This window comes from Cricetulus griseus (genome assembly GCF_003668045.3).
Source record: "Cricetulus griseus strain 17A/GY chromosome 1 unlocalized genomic scaffold, alternate assembly CriGri-PICRH-1.0 chr1_0, whole genome shotgun sequence".
Classification (NCBI taxonomy): Eukaryota; Metazoa; Chordata; class Mammalia; order Rodentia; family Cricetidae; genus Cricetulus; species Cricetulus griseus.
In genome coordinates, this window is record NW_023276806.1 from 52,158,127 (window position 1) to 52,175,014 (window position 16,888).

The window sequence follows — 16,888 nt, forward strand, 5'->3', positions numbered from 1 at the left end:
CCTGGCTAGCAGCCAGGGGAGGGAGCTTGGGGTAAGGGGAGGGCCCTGAGGGAGGGGTCAGACTCCTTAGGAAAGAGTTAATGGGAAGAGGGGGAGGGGATAGGACGAAGAGACCGAAAGGCAGGCTCAGGTAGGAGAAGGACGGAGGAGGGGAGGCTGGCGGGGAGAAGGTGGCTGGCCGGAGCAGACGTCAGAGGTGGGGGGCTTTTCCCCTTTGCACCCTCACCCCAGAGCAGCCAACTCTAAACCGCGGCAGCGACTTTCAGTTTCATTTCCACGGACCCTCCTTCCTGGGCCGCAGTCGCCGCCGCGATGCCCAGCAAGTTCAGCTGCCGAAAGCTCCGGGAGACCGGCCAGAGGTTCGAGAGTTTCCTGGCAGAACGGGGACTGGACCTGGAGACAGATCGCGAGCGGCTGCGGGCGATTTACAACCACGACTTCAAGCCCAGGTACGGGCCGGCCCACCGTGGGCCCCAAGGCTCGGGGCCAGCGCCGGGGCGGTGGGGCCACCTTCCCGCCGCGGGCGCACGGGGATGCAGCCCCGGGCCGATCGGGCCGGGCCGGTCCTGGCAGTCCTCCGCCCGCGCCTGCCCACGCCCAGCCAGCGCCACCCGGAGCCCGCCCGCTCTGCACAGCCCGGCCCGGCGGGGAGGGGTCGGTGCCCACGCGCGGCTCGCAGCAGCCCGGGCTCAATGGTGGGGGAGGGGAGCCCCACAGGGAAGTCGCTGCAGGCGCGGGCTAAGCGGGGATCCCCGCCCCCTCGATGAGGGGCGGCTGCCCCCGGGGTCCACGCTACGGGAGAGCTGCAGAGGCCCAGGGTAGGCGGGAGAATCTCGGGAGCTTCGGGGAGAAAAAGAACACAAACTGCGTAGGCAGTTAAACCTCCATTAGCACCTGTGGCTTCTCCATGGAGACCCAGGGCCAGGGACAGCCTCCTGGAGGCCCCTTTTCCCCATGGCTGAAGATATTTGGTTTCCCTTTCCTGTTACCACCCAAGTGAAAAATCAAAGAGACTTCTGTCAAACCATAGACGTGTGCTTCGAAACACCTCTATCAACAGGCTGCTGCCCTGGATGGAAGACGAAGAAGGAGTTTAACTGGGATGGGTATAAAGAGTTGCACTAATAAATAGGGAAATGCAATTGGAGCTTAACAGATTTTGAGAGAATTTGAGCTGCAACTGACCAAAATACCTGTATGGGTGAGATATGGCTGCTGCGATTTGGGGCCAATCTTAGATGAAATTAGTAATGGCAGTGTGGCTTGAGGTTAGGAGAGAACATGGGGATTGTCCATATTGACCAGAATATTAGTTATTAATGAATTTATATCTTGAAAGGAACATTAAGAGGGTTGAGCAGCTTCTTGAAAAAGAAGCAAAAATGATGCTGACCTGCTACATTGTGCTGGGCGCTGTGGGAACAAATGAAAACTACAGTAAACAACAAAGGCTATGATATGTGTACAGCATATAGTCTGTAGTATGCCATGCAACAGTCGAAATGATGATGTTTGGAGATAGTAAAGAAAATGTTGACAGAAAGTAAAGAACATTTGCCACTGGGTAGTCACACTTCCCCACCCACGAGTTCACCTCTGTTCACCTACATCCACAAAGCAGTGTGGCTCCAAACACAAGTCAGGTACTTTGGCAGTAGGGGAGAGTGATAGAGCTTAACTCCAAATATGCTGGGTTGCTAGGGACTCATAGCAGATGGAGACATCAGGGCATTACAACCCAAGAGCAGTTCTTGCTATAGGCAGACCAGAAAGCCAGGTATCAAAAGTGGAGGGTGAGAAAGTTGATCAGATCATCAGAACAGGGGAGTGTCTCACTAAATTAACTCGGGCTTCTTATTAAAACAGAGACGGGCAGACCTAAAGCTAAGGGAGTAGGGAGCCAAACTCAAGGCCTAGCCAAGAGGGCTCACAGGAGTTGACTCAAGTTTAACCTAGGAGTCTTTGTCAGCTCCAAAACTGTTTCAGTACCTGGCAGAAGGCAGCTATGTTGGGATGCATACAAAAAAAAACAAAAAAAACAAAAAAAATTATGTGTGATAGATACAGGGTTTGATTTATTTCAGTCAAGTTTATTACTTCCCAGAAAATTTGACTTAAACCACCATTCCTGGCTATTATAATGTGTTGGATTTTTATCTTTCTTTTTTTGTTGTTGTTGTTTGGATGTGATGATATTTTGTTTGTACTCTAACAAAGCTTGCCTGAAGATCAGAGTGCAGAACTAAGCCACTAAGCTAGATATAGAGGGCAGGCAGTGGTGGCCAACACCTTTAATTCCAGCACTCAGGGGAGACAGAGACAGACAGATGATCTCTGGGAGTTCAAGGCCACCCTGGGCCACATGAGAGTGAATCAGTCTAAAAGAGAAACAGAGCTCATGCCTTTGTTCCCAGCACTTGGAATGACACACCTTTGACCCCAGTGCTAGACAGTAATATAAGGGAGGAGCTCAGTGCAGTCTAGGCATTCTGAAGAGTGCAGTTTAATAGAGTTCAGAACTCTCTAGTGATTGGCCTGTTTGCTTCTCTGATCTTCAGGCAAGCTTTATTTGTTAGATTACAAACATTGGAGTCTGGTGTTTTGTTTTAAAATGTATTTTATTTGTGTGTGCATGTGCATACTGTGTATATGCAAGTGCCCACAGGGTCTGAAGAGGGCATCAGATTCCTTGGAGCTAGGGTTGCAGGCAGTCGTGAACTTCTCAATATGGGTGCTTTGAGAATCTAACTCCTGAGCCATCTCTCCAATCCCATTTGGCTTTTGAAACAGGATTTCATGTACCCTAGGCTAGACTCAAAATTACTCTGTAGCCAAGGCTGGCCTTGAGTCTCTGATTTCTCCTTTCTCCAACTCATGTGTGCTACAATGATAGGCATGCCTCACTGCAGCTGGGGTTTGCTCCTATTTTTTTTTTTCCCAATTTATTTTGCAGTGCTGGAGATTGAACCCAGGGCCTTGCATTTGCTAGGCAAGCAAACCCTCCACCACTGATGGCATCTGTAGCCCTAAGGTAATTTTTACTGTGTGCACTTGTATTTTACCCAAATAAAACTGGAAGACTGGCCTTGGCCTTGGAGGAAAGATAAAGTTTTAGTCCCAGAGAGGAGGAAGAAAGCCCTGAGTATGGGTTTTTATGTCATGAGACCTACTCGACAAAACTGAGGAATATTTGACCTGAGTATGTTAGAGACTGCCGTGGTGAGAGTGTTCCCCAAGTCACTCGAAAAAGCAGAAGTAGTAGTAGCATGTTTTTATCGTGTTTTTATCGTATGCCCTTCTCTCCCAGCTGCTGGAGATTTCTACTTGGATGGAAGCTTAAGTCTTCCATGTGCCCCCCACCCCTTTTTAAATAGGGTCTTTTGTATCCCAAACTGACCTTGATGACCTTGAGCTGCTTCCACTTCTGTACTGGGAGTGTCCCTCTGAGGGCTTTGTGTGTGCTAGGCAAACACTCTACCACCAACTGAATTATATCCCCAGCCCCTCCCTCCTATGCAGTGAGTGTATGTGTGTGGGGGGGGGGGGCTCATCAGGTTTGATTGCAAAGCACCATTCCCCATCAGCCGTTTCATCAGCCCTACTATCTGTTCTTTAAAGCCAGACCATGATGAGTTGCTTCTTCCTCTAGAACCTCATGGCTTACTCTTTCTACATTGGGTATAGCCTATTTACAACCGGATTACACTGCTTCTCATTAGAACTCTGCTGCTGCCTCACCCCCCCACCCACCCCCCACCCCCCCCCCACCCCCCGCACACTTTCAGGTCCCCTGCCTTTAGTTCTATGTGTCACAGCTCTCAACATAGAGTTTGTATACAGTAGATGCCCAGTAAATGCCTGCAGAATCCAATTGCTTTCCAGTTGACCAAGAGAATGGGCTAGAGTGAACATAACAAGTCACCCTTCTCAGGAGTTCTTGGGACCTTCCTACTAGGAAGAATAACTGCTGTCCAGGTAGGTGACTTTATATTAAGTGAGCAAGAGGCAGGAGCTGGAGCCCACAGGAGGTAATGGAAGGAGTTTGTTTTGTTTTTTTAGTCTTTTTTTTGGGGGGGGAGGTGAAGCAGGATCCTTCTAGGCTGGCCTAAAACTCATTGTATAGCCCAGATTGACCTCAATTTTGAGACAATTCTTTTGTCTCAGGCTTTGGATAACCCTCCTGCCTCAATGGCCTGCATGCTATTAGTATTATAGATGAAAACCTTCATTTCAAAATAAAAGACTGACAGCCTGGCCTAGTGGTCCATACCATCATTTGAGAGGAAAGAGACAGGATGATCAGGAGCTTAAGAGTGCCTTTGGCATATAGCAAGTTTGAAGCCAGCCTGGGCTATATAAGACCATGTCTTCAAAACCCAAAACATCTTTGAGGAGTGGAGCAGGAAGACGGGAGGGGGGCTGTGAAGAGCTTGCTCTCTTCTGGACATGACAAGACTTTGAACTCACAGTGGCTATCTTTACTGCCGCAGAATTTCAGCATTGGTGGCCCCACCCCTAGCTGAGGACTTAAATGGAAGTTGATGGCTACTGGAGAAGGGAGGATTATTTTTCTTCTTGGGGCAATGGTAACTGGTATTTGCCCATGCTCCAGTGGTGGCACCACATTGATGTCCATATGGGACTCGGTGGGTTATGTTTTTTTAAGGCGGGGAACAGTTTGAGGAGATGACTCAGCTGATACAGGTCCTTACTGCCTAGCCTGATGACTCAAGTTCAAGCCCCAGGACCTATTTAGTCTAAGGAGAGAACCAACTCCCACAAACTGTCCTCTCACTCCCCGTCCCCCAACATACACACACAATAAAGAAAAGTGAATGCTTAAAATAAAAATTAAAGAGGACATGAAATTGGGAGGGAGATGTATGGATAGAAAATTCAGGGAATTGGAGGTGGAGTGGGGGATGTATATGATCAAAAAATATGGTATGTGTGAAATTATAAAGGAATAACTAAAATATTATTCAAAAGTAGGGGCTAGAGATGGCTCATGGATTAAGAGCACTTGATACTCTCACAGAAGACCAGGGCTACATTTCCAGAGCCCACATGGCAGCTCACAGCTGTCTGTAACTCCAGTTCCAGGATTTGTGACACCCTCTTCTGACCTCTGCAGGCACCAAGCACACCACAAGTGGTGTGCAGATGCACATGCCGAAAAACACCTATTCACATAAAATCAAAAGCAAATCAACATAGACTGATATAATTAAAGTTTTAGAAATATTCTTGCCTTTTTGCATGGAGGGTGGTTTGGTGTCTTCCCCGATATCCCCGTGAAAACTGCACTATACTTGGTGGCCTTGGAGTATACACACCCTTCATAAGGCAGTCTCTTCGTGAAACACTAATAGCCATGTCCTGTTTTTTACTCTTGATTTTTTTTTTTTGTGTGTGTGTGTGTGTGTGAGAGAGAGAGAGAGAGAGAGAGAGAGAGGGAGAGAGAGAGAGAGAGAGAATGAAAGAGGGGGAGGGAGGAGAGAGAGACTAGGTCTATGCAACCTAGTTTGGGTTCAAAGTAGCAACAATCCTGGCTTATGTTTGTTGATAGAGGCAGAAAGCACACAGGTTTAAGGCCAGCCTAGGCTAGATAGCTAGGCTTTGTCTCAAAAATCCTAAAAATAAAATTCAAACCCGAATTTGTAAAACTAGATGTCTCTTTAAGATCACTTCCAAATCAGATACCAGATTCCTGGTTTGGGTTTTTTGGTACCCAGTAAGTACTCAGACAAGTGTTCTGCTGGTAGAGATAATGCTGCACATGCACTATCATTGTAACTATAAGTGTGACAGGGGTGCTGGAGAGATGGCTCAGTGGTTAAGAGCAGTGGCTGCTCTTCCAGAGGTCCTCTTCCCAGCAACCACATGGTAGCTCACAACCGCCCGTAATGAGATCTGGTTCCCTCTTCTGGCCTGCAGGGATTCATGCAGGCAAAACACTGTATACATAATAAATAAATAAATCTAAAAAAAAAAAAACTATAAGTGTGACATGCCGAAGGGTCAAGTGGGTTTGTGCACTGTGGAGTTGTTAGTGGGCACGTGGTTAGATCTGTGTTTGGCAACCCTGCCTATGTTCAGGATAGGCATGAAAGGAGAGCTGCAAAGCCAGAAGTAGGGTCAGCAGTTAACAGAGCCTAGAAATAATGACAACAAATATGACCAAGCCAGTTTCAGAGACATTACAAATGACATGCTAGGCAAGGTTCATGTGAGATATAATCTCATCACTTGGGAGGTAGCAGCAGGAGAATCTATGCCTGTTCAAGGCAAGTCAGAGCTACATAGTGAGACCCTGTCATCTACATGACTGACCAGGGAAGTAAGAATTAAAAAAAAAAAAAAAAAAACCTGGCTTTTTTTAATTAAAAAAAAATTTAAAAGATAGCAAAAACTAGCCAGGCGTGTGTCACATACCTGGTTAGAGGTAAGAGGATCAGGAGTTTTAGGCCAGCCTGAGCTACAAGAGAGCTTGTCTCAAAATGGAAACTATAAAACAATATAAACAATTAGCCTGTGGTGGTGATGCATGCACACACCTTTAGTCCAGCAGAGGTGGGCAGATCTCTTGAGTTTAAGGCCAGCCTGGTCTACAGATCTTTCCAGGACAGCCAGGACTGTTACACGGAGAAACCCTGTCTTGAAAAACTAGAAAAAACAATTGAAAATTTCTGGTGTTAGGGACTGGAAAGGGGGCTTTCTGAAGCTCTTGCTAATGAGAACATAAATTTGTATGGCTTGTCTAGGAGGCAATTTTGCAGAAGTTACCAGTTGTACTGGATGTGGTTGCATAAGCCTGTAAATCCAGCATCTGAAAATCCAAACAGTAGGGTCATGGGTTTGAGGCCAGTTTCTATCTCCAAAAGAATATCACCTTTTTATTAAAGTTGTAAAAGTTCATTCATTCTCTTTGGCTCACCCAGAAATTCTGTTTCCAAGAGTGTGTCCCACTGGACTTGTTTAAAGTACAAGGAGTTTTTTGTATGAATGATTATTATTATGACATCAGGAAGCATGGGCAGCCTGCCTGTCATTGGAGAATTGGCTACCCCATTTAAATTAAAGCTGGGGTACTTTCTGTAACTGTTCAGAGGAAGAGGATGGCATCATAGAGCCCTGTCATAAACGATGTCTGTATATGTGTGGTTAAGAGGAGTGCTTATCAAGTAACAACTGGATATCCTTCCCATGTCTTCAAGAGCTTGGAGTGAAGGCCTTTCACACTGCATGTGCAATGCTGCCTTGCTTAAATGTCTCACGCTTGCTGAATGCCTTCTTCATTTCTCCTTATGCATGCATACTTAAACTAGGTAAGTTTACCTACAGAGAACCATTGTCATCTGTCCCTCCTCCTCCTCCTCCTCCTCCTCCTCCTCCTCCTCCTCCTCCTTCTTCTTCTTTTTTCTTTTTAGTTTTTTCGAGACAGAGTTTCTCTGTGTAGCCCTGGCTCTCCTGGCACTTGCTTTGTAGACCAGGCTGACCTTGAACTCAGAAATCCCCCTGCCTCTGCCTCCCAAGTGCTGGAACTAAAGGCGTGTACCACCAACACCCAGCTGTCCTTTTCTATCATTCTTTTCATTGTAAACTCCGTATCAACATCCCATCGTGCACTTGTGTAGAGGTCAGAGGACAGATTATAGGAGTCAGCTCTTTCCTTCTACCATATATATATATATATATATATATATATATATATATATATATATATCTCAATGGTGAACCCAGGCAAGCACCTTTATCCATTAGGTTGTCTCACCAGCCTTCTATTTTTGGGGTTTTTTTTTTTTGTTGTTGTTGTTTGTTTTTGAGACAGACTCTTGATGTGTAACTTTAGCTGTTACAAACTCACTAAGTAGGTCAGGCTGGCCTCAAACTCACAGAGATCCACTTGCCCCTGCCTCACAAGCCTCACAAGTGCTGAAATTAAAGGTGTGTGCCACCACACTCAGCCTAGTTTGTTTTTGAGACAGTATCTTACTGTGTAGCCCCAGATAGTCTGCACCCTATTATGTAGACCAGACTAACATCAGATTTGGGGTGGTGGGATTATGGTTGTGAACCACCATGCTTCATGTTCTCTTCTGATTCTTCTCCCTCTTGAGGCTTCTGTTTTCTCTTCACCCATGGCCTGTGTTGGTCTTGGCTATTCTCAGACTACATCTCCCTGGGGAGGTCCCAAGCACGAGTCCTTGGTTGTTAACTGCCACCAGGGGACTCCCTAATATTATTAGATTCTGACCTTAACTTTGGTGTGAGATCTCAGCTCCTGCCTCACATAACCAGGGCTGCCTTTGGACCACAGGCATCTCAAACCCAGCATGTCCAATGCAAATGTGATGGTCCTTCTGGCTACCTACCTTCTGCTTCCTTGGAGACAATCCCAGAACCAAAGTCCTAGATGTGGGTATTCCAGGTGCTTCTCTCCTTCCACTCTCTATTCTCCCGTCAGTCACCAAATTCTGCTAATTTGCATTCTCAATATGATCAGATCTGACCCCCCCTGTTTCTACCACTGCCTCATTCAGGCCTTTGGTATCTTTTAACCAGACAACTGCAGTGGCCTCCTTCTAACTGGTCTCCCTGCCTACAGTCCTGCCTCCAGCATATTCATCCTCCAATCCTGATGCCAGAGTGATCTGAAATGCAAACATGATCTTGCCACTCCCCTGCTTAAAACCCACCAACTGCAGTGGTTCTGTAAACTACAGGGTAGCCTCTGACGAGGGCTGAAAGTAAGTTGTTACTACTCCTACCCCTGCTGTGATTAGACCTCTTCCCACTAATACAAATACTAACTATAGCAGCTAACACTTACCAAGCATTTGTCACTATGCTTTAAAATGACTGACCATCCTTTTAAAAGAAGTCATAGCCTCTTCAATGTTGTCTGAATCATACTGCTCTTCTTTCTTGGGATGAAGGAGAGAGGCAGAGTTATAGGTATGGGGCACAAGGAGATGTTCTGAGCCACAAAGGACCTTACTATGTACTCTTATAAGCAACCTTGCTGATTTATCCCCAGTGATGGGTTACTGAGAATCACCACACCGTCGCTAGGATATGCTGTAATAACCCAACAGCCCCAACAATCATTGAGGAAGGTTATCACTCCTCCAGATCTTGATGGTTCATCAGATATGTCATGTGTTTGGGAGCATCCTCGGACTCCTGGGTACCAGAAAAGGGAAGTGAAGAACTGCTGAAAGTCAGGGTCAAGTACAGGCTCCTTGCCTGTCGTGTTAAACTATCTGGATCTGCCCATCTCTGCCACCTCCTGTCATCCCTTTCTTTGAGCCTTTCACTGTAGTACAAACCAACTGTATGTGACACTAACCATCACTCTCCCTTACTGAGGTCTGCTTTGTGCCAAGCACTGGGCTAATGGTTCCCTACAAAGTCAGTATCTCAAGTGAGCCTCATGGAGGCCTTTTAAGGCAGGTCTTCAATCCCCATATTTTTTTTGTTTTTGTTTTTGGGTATTGGAGTGTTTTGGTTTGTTTGGGTTTTTTGTTTTGTTTTTGTGTTGTTTTTCTGTTTTTGTTTTGTGGTGCTAGGGGTTGAACTTCAGGCCTCACACATGCTAGGTAGCATTCCTAACCTCTGCCTTCCATAGCCCTCAATAGTTCAAAAAGAGGAAGAACGCAAAGTGCTGGAGGTAGCCCAGCTGAAGCAGCTGGGATGTACACCCTATCACCCATACCCATGAGTTTGCTTACTTTGTGCTTCCTCTTGCCCGGAAAATGCCTACTCATTCCTCAGAGACCTATCCCTGCCCCAGACAGTCCCCAGTGCCCCGACTTAGCCCACTGAGCTGCTCTGGGCAGCCTCAGCAACCCTGCCCCATCACCATTCCGGAACGTCTGGGTTCTCTCCGAGTGGTCCTCAAGGCTAGATGTAGGTCTGGCATCTTGGAACCAGCCGCAAGTACAGTATTGGCACCTAACATGCCTCCATAAGTGTGTGTGCAGTGGACTACACTGAACACCAGGTGCTGAGCCTGAGGTCGCCCTGCTGACCACTTTTCCTGTCTTCACCTCTCTAGGCACAAAGCCAGGCTATTTGATCTCGGGAGAAGGATCCTTTCCCTTCCTGCTTGGGTTCCACCTGCACCCTTTGACTTCCGGTGGAAACTGCTGTCCGGTCCGCCACCTTGCCCACACTCTGGACATCTCTGCTCTCTATGACCCTCTTTCTCAGCCCTCCCTACAGCCTGGGACCTGTCCATTCCTATGAGCCATCGTTTTCAACTTCCCCTAAGCCTTAGCTCTTGCCACTGCACTTTTTTTTTTAATGTCCCAAATAGTCCCCTCCCTTTAAAAAAAAAAAAAAAATCTGTTTCTCTCTTTGTCTTCCCAGCCAACAGCCCAATATTGGACTTTTCTCCACAGTGCTGTTTAAGCCAGTTATTTTGTGTTGGAAAGCCCCAATGCCTTGCTTTAAGTTGTTAAAAGTTCCTCACATCCCTAGCCGGAGTCTCTGCCTCTGAACCCCATCCTGCCTTGAAGCAGGGCTGGTGTGTCCATGCAGAGAGCAAACAGCCCTTGGACCTTCCCGAGCACCCTCTCCACAGCCACCCTGCCTTCCCTCACTTCCCAGTGTCCTCTGCTTCTGGCAGCTATGGGACCCCTGCCCCTGGCTTCTCCTCCATGCTGTATGGAATGAAGATTGCAAATCTGGCCTTCGTCACCAAGACTCGGGTCAGGTTCTTCAAACTAGACCGTTGGGCTGATGTGCAGTTACCAGAAAAGAGGCGAATAAAGCAAGGCTCGAATATCAGCAAACAACACAGATCACTGTTGGCCAGGATCTTTCATGACAGGTGTGTGGGTGTACCCCCGTGAGTGGGCAGGGAGGGCAAGGGGAAAGGATGTCTGGCTTGAAGACCAGTGGATTTCCTTGGTAAGTCCCCCTTCCCCCAGGAAGTCAGAGAGGCAGGGAATTAATCCAGGGAAGAGGTGGGTTCCCGAGCACAGCTGACACCTTCCCCAGGGCAATTCCCAGTCCAAGGTTCTCCTGTCCTATACCCCCTTGACTCCCACTCTTCCCCAGGGCCGAATATCTTCATGGGAAGCATGGGGTGGACGTGGAGGTCCAGGGGCCCCATGAAGCCCGAGATGGGCAGCTCCTTATCCGCCTGGACTTGAACCGCAAGGAGGTGCTGACTCTAAGGCTTCGAAACGGAGGAACCAAGCCGGTTACCCTCACTCATCTCTTTCCACTCTGCTGGACACCCCAGTTTGCCTTCTACCATGGCGAACAGGACCTGCCCTGCCCACTGGGCCCAGGTGAGTGGTCTTCTAAGGTGAAATAGCCCTTGGGTGGTCTGAGCTTCTGAAAAAATATTGTCTCTGCCCAGTGGGTTCTTGCCTTGGGATGGGGTTTCTGTGGGTAGGGTCTCTGCCTCACTCAGCTTACCTTGTTGCAGGTGAAAGCTATGAGCTGCATGTCTACTGTAAGACCAGCATTGTGGGCTACTTCCCAGCCACTGTCCTCTGGGAACTGCTGGGACCTGGGGAGGCAGGGGCAGAAGGAGCAGAAACTTTCTACATTGCTCGCTTCTTGGCTGCCGTCGCCCACAGCCCCCTGGCTGCACAGTTGAAGCCCACAACTCCCTACAAGCGCACCCCTCGGCTTACTAGAAACCCTGTATTAACCAACCGGATAGAGGAAGGAGAACGGCCTGACCGGTAACTGAATAATGACATCATGGGCACTTGGGAAGACCCCCGAGCTAGGAGACACAGCCCCCTTTCTAAACTTCAAGTTGTTTCCTCCTGGGTCTCAGATCCCTTTCATGTCAGAAAAGCAAGCTGTAGGAGAGTAGCATGTGAAAATTATTGTTTTTTTAAAGATTTATTTATTTATTATGTATACAGTTTTCTGTCTGCATGTATCCCTGCAGGCCAGAAGAGGGCACCAGATCTTCTCACTACCGATGGTTGTGAGCCACCATGTGGTTGCTGGGAATTGAACTCAGGACCTCTGGAAGAACAGACAGTGCTCTTAACCTCTGAGCCATCTCTCCAGCCCCCTGCCACCCCCCCCCTTTTTTTTCTTTTTCAAGACAGGGTTTCTCTTTGGCTTTGGAGGAAATTCTTTTTTATGCTTCACGAGTTTGCCAGTCATCTTTGTGCAGGGGCCATGCTAATTTGCTTTGTATAGTGACATGTGCTGCCAGAGTGAGCATGTGTGGACATTCTTAAGTGTTTACGTTGTATAGAGAAATGGTAGTGTATTGTAGACCTTTCTTTTCCCTCTCCCCTCCACTTTCTCCATCTACCTCTTCTTTTTCCATGGGGCTGGGGATTGAACTCAGGGCTTTGTGCATGCCAGGTAATGTTTTCCCCCTGAACTACATCACCTACTCCATCCCCATTTGTTTTTAAAGATCTTGTGTTATTTTTAATAGTGTGGGTGCCCATTCACCCGGAGCTGGAGTTACAGGCTGTTGTGAGCCACCTGACCTGGGTGGGTAGTGGAAACCAAACTGTATATAATAGCTCTGGCTGTCCTGGAACTCTATGTAGACTAGGTGGGCCTCAAACTCACAGAGATCTGCCTGACTTAGTTTCATTTTTTTAAGACAGGGTCTCACTGTATTACCCTGGAGGACCTGGAGCTCACTATGCAAACTGAAATGCTGTGGAACTCATAGAGATCCACCTCCCTCTGCCTTCCAAGTACTGGAATTAAATGCTGGGCACTCACTATAAGATGTCTACATCTGAGGGAAGCAGCAGAACAGAAGGGTGTTAGCTAAAGGACTTGTCCAAAGTATTCTAAAACTGACAGTAATGACAGTTACACATATGTGTGAATAGACTAGACAAATCACAAAACTGTAATGGAGTTTTTTCAACAAAGCTGTTAAAAGAGCCAGGTGTGGTGGCCCATGCCTTTCATCTCAGCACTCAGGAGGCAAAGGCAAAGGCAGGCAGGTCTCTGTAAATTCAAGACCAGTGCAGTCTACTTAGCACTGCAGACCATCCAGGGCTACATAGTGAATCCTTGTCTAATAAATAGACAATCAAATCTGAGAGCAAGGCATGGTAGCTCAAAACACTGTAATCCTAACACCTTGGAGGCCAGGGCAGAATTGCTGTGACTTACAGTTCAGCCTGTACTCTGAGAGTTTTAGGCTCAAAGAAAGACTTGTCTAAAAGCAATGGAGGGATGACTCTGCTTAAGAGCACCTGCTGCCCTTGCAACAGACCTGAGTTCACTGCCCACCACCCAACTTGGGCGGCTTACAGCTGTTTGTAACTCCAGCTCCTGGTGCCCTCTTCACACACACAGATCCATAGAAAGGTACACATTTTTTAAAAAATGAGTAATAAATGCAAACCATGTAATAAGGCCTTTATAGTTATAACATATGTTCCTCTTATTAACAACATATATAACCAGACAGTGGTGGTGCATCCCTTTAATCCCAGTACCTGAGAGGCAGAAGCAGATGGATCTCTTTGAGTTTGAGGCCAGCCTGGTCTACAGAGCAAGTTCCAGGACATGGAGGACTACACAGAGAAACCCTGTCTCAACACCTGCCACTCCCCCCCTCCCCCCCCCCCCCGCGCGCAAAAAAAAAGAAAGAAAAAACTATTAAGATTGACTGTTCTGGAATGATAGAAATGTTACTTAGTTATTATTTAAAACATATTGCTTTATTTTTATTGTTTATTTTTTGAAAGTTGGGCTGTGTAGCCCAGGCTGGCCTATAGCTCATAAACCTTTTGGACTCATTGCCAGTGCTAAGTGCTGGGATTATAGACCTGTGCCACCACACCCGGTCACAAAATATGTATTTTTTAAATATTTCAAAAATGCAGGCTGGAAAGATGGCTCAGAGGTTAAGAGCATTGACTGAGTTCAAGTCCCAGCAACCACATGGTGGCTCATAACCATTCCTAATGAGATCTGGTGCCCTCTTCTGTCATGCAGTCATACATTTGATCAGAACACTGTATATACATAGTAAATAAGTAAATCTTTAAAAAATATTTCAACCTGAGTTTGACCTCAGGCAAATGGTCCAACCTTGGACCAAGCCACTGCATGAGCAAAGGATCCCTGCATGGCTGATGACCACACCACAGAAGTCATTGGAGAAATGTTTCTTTGTGCTCCATTTGGGAGCAAGGACACTAAAAAAGTGGACCGATATACAGAGGAATGCCTTCTGCAGAGTCCATGGGGACATTTCAGAGTCTTTGAAGATGAGGGATTTCTGTGTTTGTGACAGGTTTTCTTCCTTCCCACAGCGCCAAGGGCTATGAACTAGAGCTAAGTTTGGCCCTGGGGACCTACTACCCACCCCTCCGCCTCAGGCAGCTGCTCCCTACCCTTCTTCAGGGACCAAGTATCTTCACCTCCCCAAAGGAGGTTGCTGAGATCAAGTAAGTACCGGCACTTCGTGCCACATTCTGCCTTGTCTTTTTCTCTCTACTGGCTTCTCCTGTCTGTGCTCACCTCACTGGTTCACTTGAACACTGCTTGGTGCCCACTGCATGTCAGTGTGGGGATGAACAAATGGAGAGGGTAGAGTCCCCTGGGCGGGGGGTCTACTCTGTTCCTGCCCCAACTCAACCATCCCTACCAGGGCCCAGTTGGAGACAACCCTGAAGTCCAGGAACTATGAAGTGAAGCTCCGGCTGCTGCTGCACCTGGAGGAGCTGCAGATGGAGCATGATATCCGGCACTACGACCTGGAGTCGGTGCCCATGACCTGGGACCCTGTGGACCAGAATCCCAGGCTGCTCACACTGGAGGTTAGGGCTCAGAGATCTGTGGGGAGAGGTAATAGGTCATGATCCCTGACAGCAGGGCAAACATACAAAAAGGATGAAACAGCTCCTGTTTTAGAAGATATGGACAAAGAGTAGGGTGAGCTTCCTGTTCCCCATAATGTACCAGGATAGGACAATGTTTTTTTTGTTTGTTTGTTTTTTGTTTTTTGTTTTTTTTCCTACTCATTTATTTTAGGCAGGGTCCCATGTAACTCAGGCTAGCTTCAGACTTACTTTGTAGCCAAAGGTGATCTCAAACTTCTAACTCTCCTGTGTCTACCACCCCAGTATTGGCATGATAGGAACAGTCTACCACACCCAGTTCATATTCGTAATGAGATTTTAATCTAGATTTTTGCTACCAGCTGTGTGATATTGGTGAGTCCCTTTTTCTCTCAAGTTTTGTGACTAATTCTGAGACCCCTTTCAAATGTTCACAATTTGGGGTTTTTTTTGGGGGGGGTGGTTTTCAAGACAGGGTTTCTCTGTGGCTTTGGAAGCTGTCCTAGAACTAGCTCTTGTAGACCAGGCTGGTCTCGAACTCCCAGAGATCCACCTGCCTCTGCTTCCTGAGTGCTAGGATTAAAGGAGTACGCCACCACTGCCTGGCATCATATGTGTGTGTGCCAGTACATATATGTGCACGTGTATGGTGTGTGTGTGTGTGTATGTGTGTGTGTGTGTGTGTATGTGTGTGTGTGTGTGTGTGTGTGTGTGTGTGTATAATTTTGTGCATTGCAATATGAATAGCACACAAGTGGAGGTCAGAGGACAATTTGCAGGAGTCTCTTTTCTCTTTCCACCATGTAGGTCCCAGGGATTAAATCTAGGTTGTCAGTTTTAGCAGCAGGCACCCTTACCCAGCCCTCACATTTTGAATATTTACACACAAACTCAGACTTGCTCATGAGAATGGATTAATGCAGAAGAGTGCATACAGGTGGGAAGGGAGAGACCTAAGATGATCAGGGAAAGGTTATTACAAGAAGGAAGTTTGCACCAAGGCACTAAAGCTGAGCTGGCCAAGGAAGCAGCTAGCTGGACTGGGGACATTGGCCACCACATCTTAAAATCCTACCCCAGAAGTTGTTGGATTTCCAGGCTAGGTGCCTCTAGCAGCCTGTGGTCCTTCCCGTTCCTGTTGATTCTTGCTTTGCCTTGTAGGAAAGGAAAGCTGGGGTGAATTGATGCTATGAAGCCAGAGCCCATGGGATATGGAATAGAAAAGCTTTCTTAAGCCGGGTGGTGGTGGCACACACCTTTCATCCCAGTACCCGGGAGGCAGAAGCAGGCAGATCGCTGTGAATTTGAGGCCAACCTGATGTATAGAGAGTTCCAGGACAGCCAGCCAGTGATACACAGAGAAACCCTGTCTCGGGGAAAGAAAGTTTCCTTATGTTCATATCCTGTAGGTTCCTGGTGTGACCGAGAGCCGTCCCTCAGTGCTACGGGGTGACCACCTGTTTGCCCTTTTGTCCTCTGAGACCCAACAAGAGGACCCTATCACCTACAAGGGTTTTGTACACAAGGTGGAACTGGACCGTGTCAAGCTGAGCTTTTCCACAAGGTGAGTGTTGGGAGGACCAAATCACCAAAAGCAATCTTCAGGCTTCTAAGGCCTGGAGTTAGGAGGTCTTGCTTCCAGAGATGACTAGGACCCTGGACACAGGCAGGGAGTCCCCAAGCTGTGTGAACTACTACATCTCCTAGAGAACTTTGTAAGGACCTCTTGGGAAGAGGGAGTGAAATGGTGGGAGGTGGAGAGGGTCTGTTTTTTTACAGCCCACTCCACCTAGCTGGAACTCTCCCACTTAATTCTTTGCCTTAAGCCTCCTGAGCCGATTTGTGGATGGGCTGACCTTCAAGGTGAACTTTACCTTCAACCGCCAGCCCCTTCGGGTTCAGCACCGGGCCTTGGAGTTGACAGAGCGATGGCTGCTATGGCCCATGCTCTTTCCTGTGGCCTCCCGTGGGGTCTCCCTGCTGCCCTCAGATGTGAAGTTCAAGTGAGACTGTGGGTCCTGGGGCTACTTGGGGTGTGGATATTGGGAATGGAGGCCCAAAAGCCTCTGGAATATTGGATG

The 16,888-nt window shown here is 47.5% G+C and overlaps 1 protein-coding gene and 1 pseudogene across 3 annotated transcripts in view; one reads left to right on the plus strand and one right to left on the minus strand.

The window, feature by feature from the left end:
• Positions 1-16,888, plus strand: part of Mov10 (Mov10 RISC complex RNA helicase) — a 24,075-nt gene continuing 7,187 nt past the window's right edge. The window contains exons 1-9 of one of the 3 annotated variants that reach the window (XM_027393866.2): positions 1-130; positions 232-449; positions 10,634-10,837; positions 11,068-11,303; positions 11,444-11,705; positions 14,280-14,414; positions 14,618-14,786; positions 16,217-16,371; positions 16,634-16,810. In XM_027393866.2, coding sequence (XP_027249667.1) covers positions 313-449; positions 10,634-10,837; positions 11,068-11,303; positions 11,444-11,705; positions 14,280-14,414; positions 14,618-14,786; positions 16,217-16,371; positions 16,634-16,810 — 1,475 coding nt within the window. In that variant the 5' untranslated portion in view covers positions 1-130; positions 232-312. Of the gene's footprint in view, positions 131-231; positions 450-2,953; positions 3,032-10,633; positions 10,838-11,067; positions 11,304-11,443; positions 11,706-14,279; positions 14,415-14,617; positions 14,787-16,216; positions 16,372-16,633; positions 16,811-16,888 lie in introns of those variants that run through there. The other 2 variants (XM_027393868.2, XM_027393869.2) reach the window with 2 other exon arrangements.
• Positions 12,110-12,203, minus strand: LOC113831111 (annotated as a pseudogene).